This window comes from Tubulanus polymorphus, chromosome 3 (genome assembly GCF_964204645.1).
Source record: "Tubulanus polymorphus chromosome 3, tnTubPoly1.2, whole genome shotgun sequence".
Classification (NCBI taxonomy): Eukaryota; Metazoa; Nemertea; class Palaeonemertea; order Tubulaniformes; family Tubulanidae; genus Tubulanus; species Tubulanus polymorphus.
The window spans coordinates 3323884-3340591 of record NC_134027.1 but is presented as its reverse complement, the minus strand read 5'-3'; the positions used below and the strand labels follow the sequence as shown (position 1 = coordinate 3340591).

Below are 16708 nucleotides of genomic sequence, written 5' to 3'. Positions count from 1 at the left end.
GCCGTCTGAGATCATTACAACAGTCGTGTACCTGTAGTTTATTATTTCATCCTCTCCCATAAATTCATGAATCTATATATTTCAGGTCCTGGTTCTCCATGTGCAGATGCTTTGATCCAGCACAAATGTGATCCGAATGGAGTGTGTGCAGATAATCTGATCGCTCCACCATTTTATACCTGTAATCAGTGTGCGACTGGCTTTGAAGGGAACGGCACTTATTGTGCTGGTATGTTTACACAGTTAATAAATCACCATTATTTCTTCAATAACATAATAGTCTTTTACATAATTGTTATATTTAGACAATATAAGTGATTTTGTATCTTTATGTACTGTTTAATACGCTTTTAGATAAAAACGAATGTAATGGTCTATTAAACACCTGCAGCCAGAACTGTATCAACACTTACGGATCATTTGCCTGTGCATGTAATCCAGGAAATGAACTCTCCGCACCAGGCAGTACAACTTGTAAAGGTAAAGCGTTCATATGAATGATTATTATGTATAAACCTCAATGCAGTACTACATGATTTTTATATTGCTGTGTTGTAGATGTAGATGAGTGTGCTTTGAAAAGTGATAATTGTTATAGCGATGGTTCATGTACGAATAAAGATCCGTATTCAACATCGCAAGTGATTGAACGTTATCAATGCGGCTGTCCTAGTAGTACCACACTTTTCTATGGCAAATCATCGGAAAGGAAAGGTTTTTCGTGTAAAGGTAAAATCTATTAATCATTCAGTGTGCAGTGATCTTTATAAAGACATTATTCAGGTACAGTCTTTCGTATTTTTCAGACAATTGTGCTGCTAGCAAAAGTTGCCATTATGATTGTGCTACAGTAGGGGTAGGCAATACTGATACATGTCTTTGCCCAGATGCTTTGTTGAAAGGCGATGGAACTTGCTCGCGTATGTACTTAAAACGTACTGTACTTGTGTTTTCTCAAATATACAAAGCCATAAAACTGATTTAGGCTAAGTTATTCTTCTTCTTAATTCAGTCACCCCTTTGTGTATTCCGGCTGCTTGTCCTACAAAGAATAATGTTGAGTGTAAGAATGGTAAATGTGTCTGTTTACCAGGTTTTAGAAGATACAGCAATAATTATTGCATTGGTAAGTAGCCTACCGGAAAATTATGTTCCTAGATTACTTGATCGCTAGTTCAGTCACAGGCTGTTAATCTCGTATTTTATTGTCGGTCATTAGTGTAAACAGATATCACTGGTTTTAGGATTAACACGTAAATGCATATTATATTTACCATAGATATAAATGAATGTCTTGAAAATAACCAGTGTACGCCGAAAGAAGGATGTAAAAATACTGTTGGTTCATACACATGTACGACAACTTGCCCCTCGGGTTACCAATACACTTCCCAAAGTTGCACGGGTAGGTAGATTTCAATCTGTTATATGTACTTCTGTAATAACAAAAAATGATTGTGAATAATCGATGAGAAGGTATTTTAACTGAGTGTTTTGTTACGCATTAACAGATATAAATGAATGTGCTCTTACTGGTTCGAAGGCTGTCAATTGTAGTCAATCCGCTCATTGTGTTAATCTGTCACCTGGCTTCAAATGTCAGTGTAATCAAGGTTACAGTGGAAGTGGTTATTACTGCGAAGGTAAGTAACATTTTTGGTTTTGAAATGGTTGATTCATCGCTCTTTCCTGGTTGGATAAGTCTATCATTGCTTTGAGAAGTTGATATATGTATAAACAATGTAAATACATGTGATAAACGCAGTTTGACTTGTTTTTAGATGTGAATGAGTGCGCCTTGAGAACTGATAAATGTGAAAAAGACTTAAAACGAGGCTGGTGTACGAATACAGTTGGATCGTATGTTTGTAAATGTCAACCCGGTTACAAACTATCTCCTGATAAGCATTCTTGTATAGGTAAGGAATATCAGTAGTTATGATCATTTAAGGGTTAGTTAATTGGTTTACTTGCCACAAATCTAGAAATGTACTGCTCTTTGTGTAGATATAAATGAATGTGCTACAAACAATGGCGGCTGTGACTATCAATGTATCAATACTGATGGTTCTTACCGATGTGACTGCGCTGTTGGATGGGCACCTGTGATAAATGCCATTAAAACTTGTGCGCGTAAGTATGATTTACCATGGTTCTCTATTTCATTTAAAGATATACAGTTAGATTCTTGTATTACAAGCTGTCTATAATTTCAGCCATTGTCACATGTTCATCTGTCTATACCAATCAATGTCAACATAAGAAGTGTGCCAGGTTATTATCCGGTGATACTTGTCTGTGCCCATATGGTTATACCGCTTCCGGCTTCAAATGCGTGGGTGAGTTTATTTCGTACTGGGTTTTTGATTCTAGTCTTACACGGTCAGAATACACGGAAAATATAATATTTCTATTAAAGACGTTGATGAATGTAAATCTGCTATTCCTCCATGTGATACAATCAGTGGTCGTGGAACTTGCATCAATACGATTGGATCTTTCCGTTGTGCATGTCTAAATGGATACCGAATAGGCCCTGATAACATTTGCAGTGGTGAGTACCTTGTGAGAAATATAATAGAATAGTAGATATTCCTTAACCAAATCCCTAATTTGTGGGTTCACCTATGAACAGATCGTGATGGAGGATGGACTGCTTGGTCACCCTATACAAGTTGTTCATCATCATGCGGTAATGGCAGTCGTAAGCGGCAACGTTCATGCACAAATCCAACACCGGCTGGACACGGAAATATGTGCGTTGGCAACATGATTGAAATACAACCCTGTGGAAAACTCTGTTATCGTAAGTCATTGATTTCCATTCATTTAACAGTTGATTAATCGATTATATTCATTCATGGTCAACCTACTGATTACATAGTAGAAAATTATGCACATTAAGGTTTAGCCACAGCAATGAAAAATATCATTAACTGTTATTTTCTCATTCAGTTACGAACACCCAAAAACAGACCATGGTGGAATTGCATTTGAAAGGCACAACATCAATGAAGGTACGATTCTTGTTTTCATGTGAAGATTATCAGTATACAGTTGTATTTAGATCTATACAAAACTGAAACATATTTTTATTACAGATGAATGCCATGAGATCACAATTAACCACTATTCTTTCGCAATCATTGAACAACTACTGTAGTTTTAGTGCATATACAGTTGGTTACTGTTGTAATCTACTCGGTCTCAACACATATAAGTAAGTTCATGTGTCGGTCTTTCTTACGTTTTGTATTTCATTACCTGGTAGTATGATGAAAATGAATATGTTTCATATTTTAGACCTCCTTCAACTATGGAATTTACAAATGCGTCCTTGGTCACGTTACATCCGAATACACCATTAGACATAATGGTCAATCATCGACCACGGACAGTTATTCTATTCTCATTACAATCCTTGAATCCAAATCCATTATGCGTGTTGGCACGTTCGTCTCATGGTGTTGGCAGACGCAAGCGACAAGTCACAGGAAATCAACTCAGTTCGCAACAAGTGGCTTATATCTTTCACAACAGAACCACGTTAGTTTTTATCAACAAATTATTATGCGATTGGGTTTCATTTTAAAGTTTCTTTTGTTTGAGTTAGATTCGCCTTTTCTTTCTTCACAGACAAGCTTTGCTGACCACTGATATTGAAACAGCGATTAAAACAAGTACTGGCAAAGCGACCACTGCTCTGCTAACCACTTACGTGAATCCTGCAAATAGTGTTATTGTACCAGTGGTTGATAATACTACTGTAACAACTCACTTGCCAACAAGAACCACTCCAAAATCATCAGTAGGTGGTGGTGGTGGTAATGGCGGTGGTGTAGGGGGTGGTGGAGGTTCTACACCAGTAAGTATTTAGTATTTATTCATGGTATTATTTGAAGCTAATGTTCAAAACTAATGATAATGATCAATGCAATCGGTCTTGTGCCTGTGAAGAATATCATCAATACTCTCAATAATGTCTGTATCTTCTTTTTTAAAGGGAAGCAACGGTATTAATGGGATTCCAGAATGGGTGATCATTGTATCAATTGTCGCAGGTGTCCTCCTTCTGTTAGTTATACTGATTATAGCTCTCTATTATATACACAGGTATAGTACCATCGATTTAAATCTTGTTTCCAATACAACATACTTTTTTACAAGTTTGAAATTATTTGATCTAAAACTATTCATATTTTAGCAAGGAACGCATAGAAATGAAGAAGAAAAAAGAGAAAGAAAACGAAATGAAAAACAAGTATGCTGGAACATGAACCAGATAGTTAAACTGATTTTTGTCTAGTTTTTGGACAAGTACCTTTTCTCTCTATCATTCTCTGAATAATGCTTAAGAGACTCTTGATCTTGAACTACATAGAAAAAACTTTTCTCTTCACGTGTCCTACATAGCGGTCTATGTGTAATATACGTTATCTACCAGTATGTGTAATAGACGTTAAAAATTTTGTAGTCTTTTTTTCATGCACATAAAAAATATGTATTTATGATTTGTTGATAGAGTAAATTATGTCTGATTAGCCTACTGTGTAAGCACCAAGTCCATGTACTGTCCATGATAATAATTAAACGACGTACCGGTAATTATATGACGCAGTAGTGTTCCCTTATGAGGTGTGGTAAAACACCTTTTTCAATTTTTTTCAGTCAAAGTGCTACTGCAGATGATCTGAATTGGTAGACGACCTAAAGAATGATATAACATACTGCTGTATTTAGCTAAAGCTCTCACTTTGAAATAGTGTACCGTCGATGAAATATTTATATTGATTTTATGATGGCGCCTCTTGCTGGTACTTAATTATATGCTGCTTTTTGAAATCCTACCTTGAATAATTATCATTGATTATTAATACTCTTGGTATTATGAAGATATTTCTGTTACCTCAAAAATATGATCAAAAGGAAATTAAGAAGTTCCATATGTATTAATAATAAATACTTGATTCTTTACTAAACATAGATTGTTATTACGATTTTAGTATGAACTACAAGTCGGATTTCCAGCATTTTTCCGAAAACTATGACTTGAGAATTAATTTCTGTAAATGGAATAATTCTATCAACATCTACAAGAAATGATTGGGGATTATTTTTCTTTTCTAATATACACTAACCACAATTAGAATAATGACTGTCGCTTTTAACTGATTTTTATTTTGGGACCAAGAAAAGAACTACTGTGGAATATTAATTTCTTTGAAAAATGTTAATCTATATTACTACAACATATGGAGTTATCTTTTGTATTTTTGTCACTGAAGTCTCCACAGATTTCAAGATTTACGAGTATGCCAAATTTTTATTAAAAAAACTGAATAATTCAATGTAGCTTCTAACCAGAAAAATGTGTCCGAAATGATTAGCTTCCAGCAATTGTAAATCATTCCCTCAGAGGATTTTCAAACTTTCAGTACGTGCAAGTTATCTTTTCATCAGTAATACACACTTCAGCAGCTGAAGATATATGAAAATATTGAAACCTGTATCAAACTGATCAAATGATAGACATTTTTGTTTGAATATTTTTAATTTTATTAACTGAAAACTTGCTCAACATGAGCAAAAATACAAGCATTCAACAGATTCCCTACAATAATAAACACACTACAGAATTATCCACATACAAGTGTAATCTAATCATGTTTTCAGGCTGCGATAAATAAGAATATCCATTTAAATTTCATTGAACAATTATGATATGAATTGACTGGTAGTTACAGAACATCTAGGATTATAAACATGCATACACACTTGTAAAAATATTACTCATTGTGAACTTTTAAAAACATTCTTCCCTAATTGATGTTATTATTTTTGTTTTTGAATTTTCTCTTTCCAATCATCTTTCTTTTCTTTTAAAACTTCTCGACTTTCTTTCATTAATGATCGAATTTTATCTTCTTGCGATACTTGTTCGATGTATCCTCGTTTCTTCAATGATTTAATAGCCAGATTAGTTCCACCGAGTGTCACTGTGTAACGCGCCGGCGTCGCCAGTTTATACATTAAATAGGCGACGGCAAAATCGCCGAGTCCAGCAACTTTAAAAGGTTTTAATATTGTATCGCTAGCTCCCATATGCTCCAACCAGGATACTACATCGACACCACTGAAAACAGAGAGAATTATGATTTAGGATTGGAGCGAATTCATCAATGCTATCAATCTTTGCACTTAACATAAAATTAGACATGGTTTAAAACAAAAATTGTAATCGGAGAAGGAAATGACATTTTCAATTTGATTAGAAAATAGCCAAGGTTGATGAGAAGTAAGGATAATAAGTTTATGGATTTGATTATAAAGAGTCGGTTGTAAAACTAGAACTCATATGACTATGCAGAAAATTCAGGAGTGGCGAATTTGAAATATATAATGGTAGGGAGTTGGACACCATCACTGGCATGTTGTAAACCTGAACTCCTTACCTTTGTACAGTGTAATAGAAAGCGCTATACCACACACAAGACGTCGCTACATGAACTGCTATCAAAGTCTTTCCATGTTTTTTATACGCCATTTTAAATCGTTGATAAAGTGAAAGGTTATTATTTGTATCGTCAAAGTTTTGTTTTGATGAGGAGTCTGATACAAATGCATTTCCTGTGGAAACTTGTTGAGCAGGTGCTAAGATTTCATTTCGTTTTGATAGCGTATGAAAATATTTAGCGTATAATCTATTTTCGTCTCTGCTGCTGTTTACTCCAGACTGAACGCTCTTATTCTTCGATCTCTTAAACACTTCGATGTTTGTTGACATGGCTGTAAAAACGAAAACTAAATATTTCATCATACATGCTAATCTATGGAGATCAAAATCATGGAATATGACAGCCGCATATCGTGATGAAGCATCAGAAAATAAGGAATACACAGTTTAGGGGTCGGAAACCACCACTGGCAAGCGAGGCCGGGTAATATCTCGGTGAGATAAATGACTATATGATTTAGGAGGTTAATCCAACACAAATGGGTTTAATTAAAGCAGTTAAACTATGTACCTGGATGTTTCATCTTGGAAAACTGCCGACACACCATAAAACCAAGTCTCACTTGTCGTAAACTTCCATAAATTTGATGCAGCATTTTGGTAAAACTCAACGAATCTAGCGGAAATGCTCCACATAAGATATTTTACTCGGAGCGCAGTAAAACGTGAGAATCGGACTGAAATTGGTATACCTCGCTTGCCAGGGTTTGGATTGTGGAACCCTGCAATCTTTAATCAATTCAATTCAATAACTTTACCGTTCCTAATGTTACATAACATCCTCGGTAAAAGAATTACAATAAAGCAATACACAGTACAAAATATAAAGAGTGTAATACAAAGAACACAGAAAATAAACAAACAAAAACGAGCACAAGAACACAAAAAAAACAAACAAGAGCACAAGACTGAAGACGAGAGACGCCCGAGGTATACTAAATTCGCTTTTCTGATGTCTTACAATAACAACGATCTCTACAATTGTGTGCGATTTGGTTAAGCTAAGACTCGACTCCGTTTCGTAGTAATTCCTTGGCTTTGAGACTGAGGGCGCTTTTCTAATTGAGTTTCTTTTATAAGCTTTTGTTGTTTTTTTATGCTACATGTATTATGTACTCTTCATTAAATGTCATTCTTTAATGTTTTGTCCTGTATATTTATTGCATGTCTTATCCTATGTATTAATGTTATATATGGCGCAATAAATATAAGTTCAAGTTCAAGATCAGAAACTGACATCTGCGCGAAAATTCCATTAAGTAGGTGACCGTATGGTGCTGCCACTAATCCAGGTTACGGGGGCAGTGAACTGAAGGTCGTTGCCGCAATAAAACTTGACTTACAGAATTTAGATTTTTTAGGCCCTATTTGAAATATTTATCAATGGAAAATCAACAAAGCGATAACGTTAAATCTGATACATCACAAAAGCCCACGGCTGATGATGATAAGCCCAGTACTTACGGCAAGAAGGTACAGGAACAGGTAAATTTCTCGGGCTTTTGGGCTTGGCTCATCCCCTCTGAATTTATTGTGACATCCCCATAGCCATGGGTCGGGATGGCATTTGTTTGTTACCAGTTAAAACAGCCTCTGCTTACTCTAAGTCTTTGAAGAAGCTTTTTGATGGAGGTCATTTTCGTTTTTACCTTGTAGAATACTGTCGGTTTGGGTGATCAAGTTGCGAAACACTATAATGAACTTCCGCAAGCCAGTATCGAATCAAGAGTGAAAAGCCGCATATTCTATTTAAGAAACTTTCATAATTGGATTAAAAGCGTATTGATATGTAAGTTTTAGACAATATCTTTTCTTAGGATATATTATTGTTCAAAACAGGTTTCATTTTCACACTTTCTGAATTTCAGCTGAATATCTAACAGAGTTAAAGAAGTCAAGGCGCGCTGATAGTCCTCCGATATCTGTATTGGATTTATGTTCAGGAAAAGGAGGTGACATGTTAAAATGGAAAAAAGGAAATATTGGAAAACTTGTTTGTGCCGGTATGTTTCGAGTTCTAGGATGATGAATAGGTGAACTTCTTAGCTTCATAGTTTATTCAAATAATGATTTTTATTTCAACATATTGTAAAGATATCGCTGAGACATCAGTGCAACAATCTGAGGAACGGTATAGAGATATGGGTCGACGAAATGAACAGGAAAGATATCCTCAAAAAATGTTCACTGCCGAGTTCATTACAGCCGATTGTACTAAGGTAATACTAGTAATCTATCACTGGTCATTAATGATGGATGTGGTATGAAGATGATAAATCAAATAAATATCTATGTAAATCTCTTGTTTTAGCAAAGGTTAAAAGACATGTACAAGAACAATGACACTACATTTGACCTGGTCAGCTGTCAATTTTCATTTCATTACTCATTTGAAAGCCTTCAACAAGTAGATATGATGTTGAAGAATGCATGTGAATGTCTGAAACCAGGTGGATATTTCATCGGAACAACTACCAATTCATATGAATTAGTGTGAGTTTCAAATATGGGTTCATTATTTTTTATGCCTCGTTTGAAATATCAGGATTAAAATTTTAATAATTCTACAGCAAAAGATGGCGGGCAGCAGAAGAGAACTCGTTTGGTAATGAGGTTTACAGGATTGAGTTCAGCTGTAATGTTAAACAGGACATTCCCTTGTTTGGTAGTCAGTACATGTTTCATCTTGAAGGTGTTGTTGATTGTCCAGAGTTCCTTGGATATTTTCCGGCAATGGTCAAGTAAGTTCTTCGAAGCGAAATAATTCCTAATGCTTGTTTTGAACAGTGAACATTAGATTTTCCAGATCATGAAAGAAGTCGAAATTTATTATTTTTAGATTAGCAGAAAAATATGGGATGAAGCTAGTTTCCAGGAAACCATTTAGTGAATTCTTTAGCGAAAATATCACTAAAGGTGATCACAGGTCTTTAATTGGGCGAATGCAGGCTTTGGAGGTAAACGAATCAACTTAAAATCAATCATGGCTTTTACCTTTATCGAAGTTAGGAACGATATATGTAAATGTATTTGTAGCCTTATCCACCAGAGGAAGATGTTGATCTGATGAGTAAGGACACTTCAGCCTATATAGAGGCTGATGCCGATGTCAATAAGATGAAAACACAAGCTGATGATCCAAGAAGGAGAATCAAAGTGGTAAAGTTTCAGTGCTCTCTGTCTATCAAATACTGCTTGTGATAGTTCTGTATATCTCAAATACCGTAATGTATTCTGTAATTATAGGGAACACTGTCTCGGGCTGAATGGGAAACTACTAGTGAGTATAGCTTCTGCAATTTGATTTAGTCATAATCAATATAAAGAAGGCACAAATTTAAGAATCTTACAAACTTTTCCGAATTTTAACCCATCCACCGATCATGTCCTGTCCTTGACTCAATGTCAGATCTTGGTGGATCAGACCCCCGTTCGAGGTAGCTCTTTTTGTCAAGAAAGAGATCATTAGAACCTATGAAAATAATACTCATCCTCACGGAAATTGCGTATTTTCAGATGGATTTCTTCAAAAACATCTAACCCTGATGGTGTAACACTTTTGGGTCTTCAGTGTGGCTGCTTCACTGAGGAATGCCCTTCACTTTTTCATATAGACCCTGCCTTCCAATTTTCCTTGATCCACCCCCATGACTAATAAATAACCTTTCATCGTTCTTGTTATCGTTTCAGCATTGTATACAACATTTGCATTTCAAAAAGTATCAGAAACCGTACACCAGCAGAAATCACACTCGTCAAGAAAACGCTCTGCTGCAGAGGAATCAAATGAAATCTCATCGAAGATAGCCCGTCATGAAGATACTTGATAAATATTGTTGGTGCATGTATTTGTTGTTTACATTTTCCCAATGAAGAAGTTGCTTTTGAGATGCATATTATTGTTCTGAAGATAATATCCTGATCCATCAATATGAATGATATAAATAAATATCACAAATGTATGAAACAAACTCTTTTTTTTTTAGTATAGCAGAGTTTATGTTTATTATAGCAGAACCAAATATGTAAACACCTAGTAAGGGACTAACAAATAAATCAATAATTGATTAAGTGATTACAGCAACCAACATAAACACAAATCCTTAGTCAGCAGCTATATGAACAAATCAAACAATGGAATTTATACACATTTGGCACAATGAATGAAGATTACCTATACTGTCTTTAATTGAAATGAATAATAAGGATGATCATCGTACAAGAGGCAAAAAGTCTTCTCTGTTGTTTGCCTTATGCCTTATTTTAAAATACCCCAAAACCAAAAGTTTTAGATATTTCACACATAGGTTGATGATTTACTCAGTTCATTTTCACACTGTTTACAGATCTTTTTGTTTTCATCATTTATAAACGTACAGTATGGACATTCACGACCACCAGATCGTAATCTCGTGCATTCAGCTCCTCTATAACGACTCTTTGAACAAACTGAACACATTTGAGTAGATCGTTCATTTTTCATTGTGCAAAATACACACGTCCACATTGTTTTATCATCGTGTTTCAACAGATTTTTTTCTGACAATGAATTTTCCGTATGTTTTGCACTGAGAGACGATCGCGCTTTTAGGCATTCATTCTGAGTAGACAGTATCGACAGTGAAACATCATGGCTTTGTGAGCGCAAAAACGAAGGAGGTTTAAAATCCTCACGTGTCTGTTCATACACAATATCGGACATAACATTGCGTCTTTCAGGACGTAAATTTCCTGATGCAGAAATATACTTTTTCTGATTGATATCGGTGAGGCTGTTGGCTTTCAGATTTTCAGCCGATAAATTCAAATCTTTATTTATCACCCGGGTGGCTAAACTTTCTTGATATTTCGACATTAATTTTTCACGATCCCTACCGACCGAATCAGACAATGCGTGGGATGGTGGCAAATGTTTAAAATGTCGATCACTACGATTGCCGTTCAGCAGTTGACCCGTTTTCAAACTGCACGTATCGTTATGCAGTAAATCACTGTATCGTTCATCATTGATAATTGGTGGTTGTTTAATATCCAGTACTATAGACATATCACTTTCCTGTTCTGATTCCGGAAACATGCGATCAATATCATAACGCACAGAATCTATACTGCTTAACTTAGACAGAATAGAATCATTTGAAGGTCGACGCATCTGACTCTTAACATCAAATCGTTTTCCTGTATTTGTTTCCCCCATTAGTGATATGAAGCTACGATTCCTATGCTCATCGGCTGAGGCAAATTCTAGAACATCGTCAACAATTGGCTCGGAACTGCTGTATCCGTAGAGATCTTCATCGGTTATATCATCCAACTCGCGCTGATTGGCATTTTGACGCTTAACCTTAACAATTTTTTCTGGAGTAACATTATCGTGAATCCAATCGACCATCTCTGATCTGAATTTGGCTGGAATATGTCCCGCCACCATCGTCATCATTAACTGAAACCAAGTATAACCAAAACGTTCCAGTTCGCGGTAAATCACGGTAAAGAATTCCAGTTTCGCTAACGCTATAAAACAATCGAATGCACACGCTATGAGCTGTTCGCGATCAACATGCCTCGTTAGTTTATATTCATTAGTCTCGTCATTGAATGAATAGCCGAGATGATACAGATACGTCGTAATTTCGCTGCAACACGAGATGTTCTGAAATACGCCGGTATGTTGCTGAAAATAGATATTAATCGATATAAATACTTTATATTTAAAAGTTTACCGTCAACCCAACCCTGCGCTATCTAGCAATCTCAACACAATTCCATGACTTTTTTAAAGAAAAGAAAATTCCCAGACTTTTCCTTGGTAAGTGGCCCTGATGTACAATACTCTAGTACCAACTTACTTTTATTATTTTGATTTCATTCTTCCACGGTTGGTGTAACAAATTCAAGGCATATTTTTCAGCATACACGAACAAATGTTTGCAACTCATAGAAGAAACATCTGGCTGTTTCAACATATCCTTAAACATCGATTCGACGATAAATACTTTGAACGGAAATTGATAAACACAATCGACTATTATTTGCAACAAGTTTTCATGCGCCTCAATTCTTGATTCGGCTTTCTGGTGCAGCTGACTCAAACCCATACAACTACGATACTCATTGATGAAGAAATCATAAGTAAGCTCCTCTTCTCCGCCTCCCATATTGGACATGGATAGGTTAAATGTTCTTCAATTACAATAACATTCTCTGAAAATATACAAAATCTATCATTTCGTAACGTCACACAGAAAAAAAATATGTTGATGTCTCATAATGTGATGATATGCTTTATTTGTCATAGTTCAAGGAAACCAGGAGCAATTGAATAATAAAACTGTAGGATTTGAATTTTTATTTGTTGGACGTCTGTGAATTCTTCCGATATGGTTAGATATATACGTACAAAATGATAAATTTGACACCCTCCAGAAGAGCTGTCGTTCCAATTAACCTTTTGTTTACACCATTTTGAGAGAGGGAGGTTTTAATTCGAAAGGTGGACATTACACTCGTCGTGTTCATTCGCATGCCGCAGTAGGTTTCGGACCACTAAAAGATGGCGCCACAAGATAGACTTTCAATTCGATCCTAACAAAAATAAATTAGCCTGATCCTCTTCATTTAGAGCATCTCCTGAACAGATATGACCAGGCAGATGTAAGATGAATCAGTCAACTATTGGTAGAGGATGGCTGGAGTTAGAAAGTGATCCTGGTAAGAGATTATCGTTGCCCAATGCAATTTTTCCCAGCCAGGCAGAATCTTAAAAACTAAAATCTTTAAAGAACAAACAAATTCAATTAAAATGAATTTTTTTCAGACTTTCTATTATTTTTCTTAACGCAGTTACATTTTTCCTTTTTAGGGTTATTTACCTTGCTTGTCGGAGACTTTGGTGAGTTTGGAGTAATCTTCAAAAAACTTGGAAAAATGATATATTTTTCTTGGACTTCGGGCCCGCCATTTTTCGTTCTCGTCCTGGTATTATCTTGGTTTTTTATATTCCCCGCTATGTCTATACTCCCTGCTAATTATATTTACAGGAGTCAACTGTATACAAGTTGAAGAAATATATGATCTGCAAAAGCCGATTGAGGGGTAAGTATTTTGCCAGAAAAACGTATCGAATGAGCTCATCATTTCGTTATTTTAGCCCCTGTGATTTTATATTTTCAGTCCAGTGTATGGATTTATCTTTCTCTTCAAATGGATCGAAGAGCGCAGAGCAAGAAGAAAAATCATTACGAAGGAAGATTCATTTGTCAAAGATGAAGAAATCCTCAACAACATGTTTTTTGCACAGCAAGTGTGTATTGCCGCTATCAGGCCTAAGTCTATACGTATGAAATATGTTGCTACTTGAGCTTTGGATATTTTAACAACTTATTTTTAGGTAATCCCCAATTCCTGTGCGACTCATGCGCTCGTTAGCGTTCTTTTGAATTGTGATCAGATCAAACTTGGAGATACATTAACAGAGCTTAAAAACTTCAGTCAAATCATGAGCCCTGAGGTAGGCTGCAGTTAAGAATAATTCGCAGAAAAAGCCATGCAGAAATTCACTAAATCCTACAATTGTTTCATTTTTTCAGGATAAGGGTTATGCAATTGGAAACTTGCCTGAACTAGCGAGGGCTCATAACAGTCATGCTAGGTAATATTAAATTTTGTCTGGAGAATTTAAATTATTATTGGTAGAGTATTTTAAACTGAAATAGTAATTTCTGATCTATTGTTTTGTTTTTCATCAGACCTGAGCCGCACAATTTGCAAGAAAAGCAGCAGGGTATATCGACAACAAAAACAATGGATGCATTTCATTTTGTCAGCTACGTCCCTGTCAATGGCCGTTTATATGAATTAGATGGTCTTAAACAATATCCTATTGATCATGGTTAGTTGAAACAACGCATTTCAACTATTTCTTTACATTTCATATTTTTATGGTAGTACATTTCGTTAGTTTGAATACATTTTCAGGACCAGTTGGAGAAGATTGGACCGAGCGATTTAGACAGGTCATTTCTGGTCGACTTGGTATGGCAACTGGCGGGTAATTATTTATCACACTGGTTTCAGATTCAAGTTTGGATTGAATCATCTAAACATGTCACTCATATCTGTTAATTTTTTCAGGGAGCCATATCATGATATCCGATTTAATCTGATGGCAGTAGTTCCAGATAGACGTCAACAATTGAAACATAAGCTAACAACATTGAAAACTAATCGTCAGATTGTTCTTGAAGCTCTCCAGCAGGTAAGAAAATGTGTCATTTTCATTTGTCTCAACTTAAGATAATCGAGATATAACATTTTATGATTATGGAACTGCAGAGGTGAAGTTTTAAAAATATTCAAGAGGTTTATTTCGTATCAAGAATAATATATGTAGCCTAGTCATGTGTATGAATTCAGAATGTCTTTGTCAGCTTTAAAACTAACTGTGTTTTTCCATTTTGGCTAGCGTCTGGATACTAACAAGGTATGATGCAGATTATTCATTGTTATATGTGCATGTGAATGCCATGGAAATTTGATATGCTTCTTGAAAATTTCATTTTAACCTATCTCTAGAATCAGTTTATCTCATGTCTAAATCTCATTTCTTAAGTATTGTAGATCACTTCAGTTTAAATGTACATCCTAATCTTAATCGAATAACAGTTCGGAATCGAAGGATCATCTATCTATTGTGTTTAATTTGTGTGATAATGAGGGCTAAGGGACTGGACAAGTTTGTGGCTTGGGGCCTGTTGTACATTTCGACTGTGATTTCTTTCATATGACAAAATAGAGACCTTAACCTTATACTCTATTAGTCTTGTAACACTTCTCCGTAAGTTCTAACATAAATTATTGATGCGGCATGCTGTGCATCTGTAGGATATAGCATTTATACTACCATTTTAGCTTATTTAGGGTGTAGTCTCAACAAACACATAAGTTTCAGTTACTGGTATCCTAAATTGAAATCACAGTACTATAAAGTCGAAATATTTCTTTCAAAAATCTTTGCGGTGTAGTAGTTGTCGTACCCCTCCTAATACTAATAGCTATGCTGGAAAAGCGAATGAATCTTGCATTTTTTTCTCTCTTTAGATGGTGAAGGTAACTGATAATTTATCCAATGATGACAGCAAAACGGCTATCAAAGATCACACTGAATCAATGAGATTGGAGACTGCTATCGGGAATGATATTTCTAAGTCTCCCACTAAATCAAACTTTGAGGAAAATACGATGGATATAGACCGGATCAAAGGCAATAAACTGGAATCAGTAGACAACGGATTGCAGATTTCAATTTCTGTCGAGGATGGCAGTGAACATATAATTCCTGCGACTTTAGCAAATACCGATATAACAAAACCACTTGCGATTCATACTCGATATAACAACAATTTAATCGTTTCACCTACTTTAAGTGAAAGTACAGACACCGCTTCTGAAGTGGCAAGTTTACTCACATCTCCCTCGTCAACAACAGATAATTCATTTCGCTGTACCCCGGAAAAATGTGACGGCAAAATTAACGATATGGATTCTAATAGTGATAAAGAACTAACCCTTGAGAAGGCAGCTCAAGGTTTGTTGGACAGTACGACTAGACAAATTGTTGAAGATGCACGCGAAAAGTTTAACAGTCATCAAGGATTTACTCCTAAGGTATAAATTTGATGATTATTTGAATAACTTGTTAGTTTCTGAATTATACAGTATCTGATCAAAATCTCTTTGCAGGATTTGTTGGCTTTATTGAAGAATGTTGAAAGCGAGATAGCATCTTGTGAATCCAAACTTCAGGATGAAGTTGATAAGAGACGAAAATATAAGGTAAATTTTTGTGAGATTTTTTGGTCGTTAATCGGTAAGTCGTAGGTTGTTAAAACAGTCTAAAATATATATTTTCTAGGCCGATGATTGTCGACGAACTCATAATTACGATCATTTCATCAGCACGTTTCTATCGATGTTAGCTGAACAGGGACATTTAGCCGGCCTCATCGAACAACAGATGATGAGCAAACGTAAAACACCATCAACCAACGGCAGTCAAACTGCAACCAGTAAAACTGATCCTAAAAAGAAAAAAGCGCGTGCGAAGAAACGTCGATAATATTCATAGGTTTTTTGTGACAAAACGCGTTGCATTTATATTAAATGTTGTGTATTAACGTTTTATTTAATATATTA

The 16708-nt window shown here is 35.5% G+C and overlaps 5 protein-coding genes across 7 annotated transcripts; 3 read left to right on the top strand and 2 right to left on the bottom strand.

Annotated features, from left to right (window-relative positions):
* The first annotated feature begins 7 nt into the window (after nt 1-7).
* On the top strand, nt 8-4842 carry LOC141901623 (uncharacterized). 2 transcript variants are annotated; one of them, XM_074788981.1, is made up of 19 exons: nt 8-229; nt 355-480; nt 559-729; nt 807-920; nt 1013-1126; nt 1280-1405; nt 1512-1643; nt 1782-1919; nt 2008-2133; nt 2217-2339; nt 2420-2554; nt 2636-2806; nt 2956-3017; nt 3102-3220; nt 3304-3546; nt 3637-3865; nt 4004-4113; nt 4205-4261; nt 4669-4842. In XM_074788981.1, the coding sequence occupies exons 1-19, from the start codon at nt 67-69 to the stop codon at nt 4700-4702; spliced, it is 2493 nt and encodes an 830-aa protein (XP_074645082.1). In that variant the 5' UTR covers nt 8-66; the 3' UTR covers nt 4703-4842. The 2 variants fall into 2 exon arrangements, with proteins under 2 accessions (XP_074645082.1, XP_074645081.1); XM_074788980.1 differs by having other exon boundaries at nt 807-935.
* A 759-nt stretch (nt 4843-5601) lies between these two features.
* On the bottom strand, nt 5602-7134 carry LOC141901671 (protein FAM210A-like). Its single transcript, XM_074789079.1, has 3 exons — nt 7026-7134; nt 6453-6786; nt 5602-6133 (listed from the first exon to the last, which is right to left on the bottom strand). The coding sequence occupies exons 1-3, from the start codon at nt 7108-7110 to the stop codon at nt 5833-5835; spliced, it is 720 nt and encodes a 239-aa protein (XP_074645180.1). The 5' UTR covers nt 7111-7134; the 3' UTR covers nt 5602-5832.
* Nucleotides 7135-7825: 691 nt separating this feature from the next.
* LOC141901650 (mRNA cap guanine-N(7) methyltransferase-like) lies at nt 7826-10469 on the top strand. The gene is made up of 10 exons (XM_074789028.1): nt 7826-7999; nt 8171-8303; nt 8383-8517; nt 8609-8733; nt 8826-9007; nt 9085-9255; nt 9354-9471; nt 9551-9673; nt 9761-9794; nt 10205-10469. The coding sequence occupies exons 1-10, from the start codon at nt 7898-7900 to the stop codon at nt 10339-10341; spliced, it is 1260 nt and encodes a 419-aa protein (XP_074645129.1). The 5' UTR covers nt 7826-7897; the 3' UTR covers nt 10342-10469.
* A 40-nt stretch (nt 10470-10509) lies between these two features.
* On the bottom strand, nt 10510-13054 carry LOC141901636 (uncharacterized). Its single transcript, XM_074788998.1, has 3 exons — nt 12915-13054; nt 12364-12718; nt 10510-12188 (listed from the first exon to the last, which is right to left on the bottom strand). The coding sequence occupies exons 2-3, from the start codon at nt 12679-12681 to the stop codon at nt 10812-10814; spliced, it is 1695 nt and encodes a 564-aa protein (XP_074645099.1). The 5' UTR covers nt 12682-12718; nt 12915-13054; the 3' UTR covers nt 10510-10811.
* Nucleotides 13038-16695, top strand: LOC141901638 (ubiquitin carboxyl-terminal hydrolase BAP1-like). Of its 2 annotated transcripts, XM_074789003.1 has the most exons (13): nt 13038-13225; nt 13377-13406; nt 13555-13609; nt 13688-13817; nt 13905-14024; nt 14104-14165; nt 14263-14405; nt 14492-14564; nt 14648-14771; nt 14979-14996; nt 15614-16180; nt 16256-16348; nt 16428-16695. In XM_074789003.1, the coding sequence occupies exons 1-13, from the start codon at nt 13174-13176 to the stop codon at nt 16629-16631; spliced, it is 1671 nt and encodes a 556-aa protein (XP_074645104.1). In that variant the 5' UTR covers nt 13038-13173; the 3' UTR covers nt 16632-16695. The 2 variants fall into 2 exon arrangements, with proteins under 2 accessions (XP_074645104.1, XP_074645105.1); XM_074789004.1 differs by lacking the exon at nt 14979-14996.
* The last annotated feature ends 13 nt before the right edge of the window (nt 16696-16708 follow it).

Coding starts and splice junctions, on each gene's coding strand:
- LOC141901623 (XM_074788980.1), top strand. CDS start 67: ATGAATCTATATATTTCAGGTCCTGGTTCTCCATGTGCAGATGCTTTG. Junction 230..354: donor GAACGGCACTTATTGTGCTG/GTATGTTTACAC, acceptor ATACGCTTTTAG/ATAAAAACGAATGTAATGGT. Junction 1,920..2,007: donor TGATAAGCATTCTTGTATAG/GTAAGGAATATC, acceptor CTCTTTGTGTAG/ATATAAATGAATGTGCTACA.
- LOC141901671 (XM_074789079.1), bottom strand. CDS start 7,110: ATGCTGCATCAAATTTATGGAAGTTTACGACAAGTGAGACTTGGTTTT. Junction 6,787..7,025: donor TTCCAAGATGAAACATCCAG/GTACATAGTTTA, acceptor TCGTTTTTACAG/CCATGTCAACAAACATCGAA. Junction 6,134..6,452: donor TTCTATTACACTGTACAAAG/GTAAGGAGTTCA, acceptor CTCTGTTTTCAG/TGGTGTCGATGTAGTATCCT.
- LOC141901650 (XM_074789028.1), top strand. CDS start 7,898: ATGGAAAATCAACAAAGCGATAACGTTAAATCTGATACATCACAAAAG. Junction 9,256..9,353: donor TATTTTCCGGCAATGGTCAA/GTAAGTTCTTCG, acceptor TATTATTTTTAG/ATTAGCAGAAAAATATGGGA. Junction 9,795..10,204: donor GGCTGAATGGGAAACTACTA/GTGAGTATAGCT, acceptor TTATCGTTTCAG/CATTGTATACAACATTTGCA.
- LOC141901636 (XM_074788998.1), bottom strand. CDS start 12,681: ATGTCCAATATGGGAGGCGGAGAAGAGGAGCTTACTTATGATTTCTTC. Junction 12,189..12,363: donor ATGAAATCAAAATAATAAAA/GTAAGTTGGTAC, acceptor ATCTATTTTCAG/CAACATACCGGCGTATTTCA.
- LOC141901638 (XM_074789003.1), top strand. CDS start 13,174: ATGAATCAGTCAACTATTGGTAGAGGATGGCTGGAGTTAGAAAGTGAT. Junction 13,610..13,687: donor CTGCAAAAGCCGATTGAGGG/GTAAGTATTTTG, acceptor TTATATTTTCAG/TCCAGTGTATGGATTTATCT. Junction 14,166..14,262: donor GCTCATAACAGTCATGCTAG/GTAATATTAAAT, acceptor GTTTTTCATCAG/ACCTGAGCCGCACAATTTGC.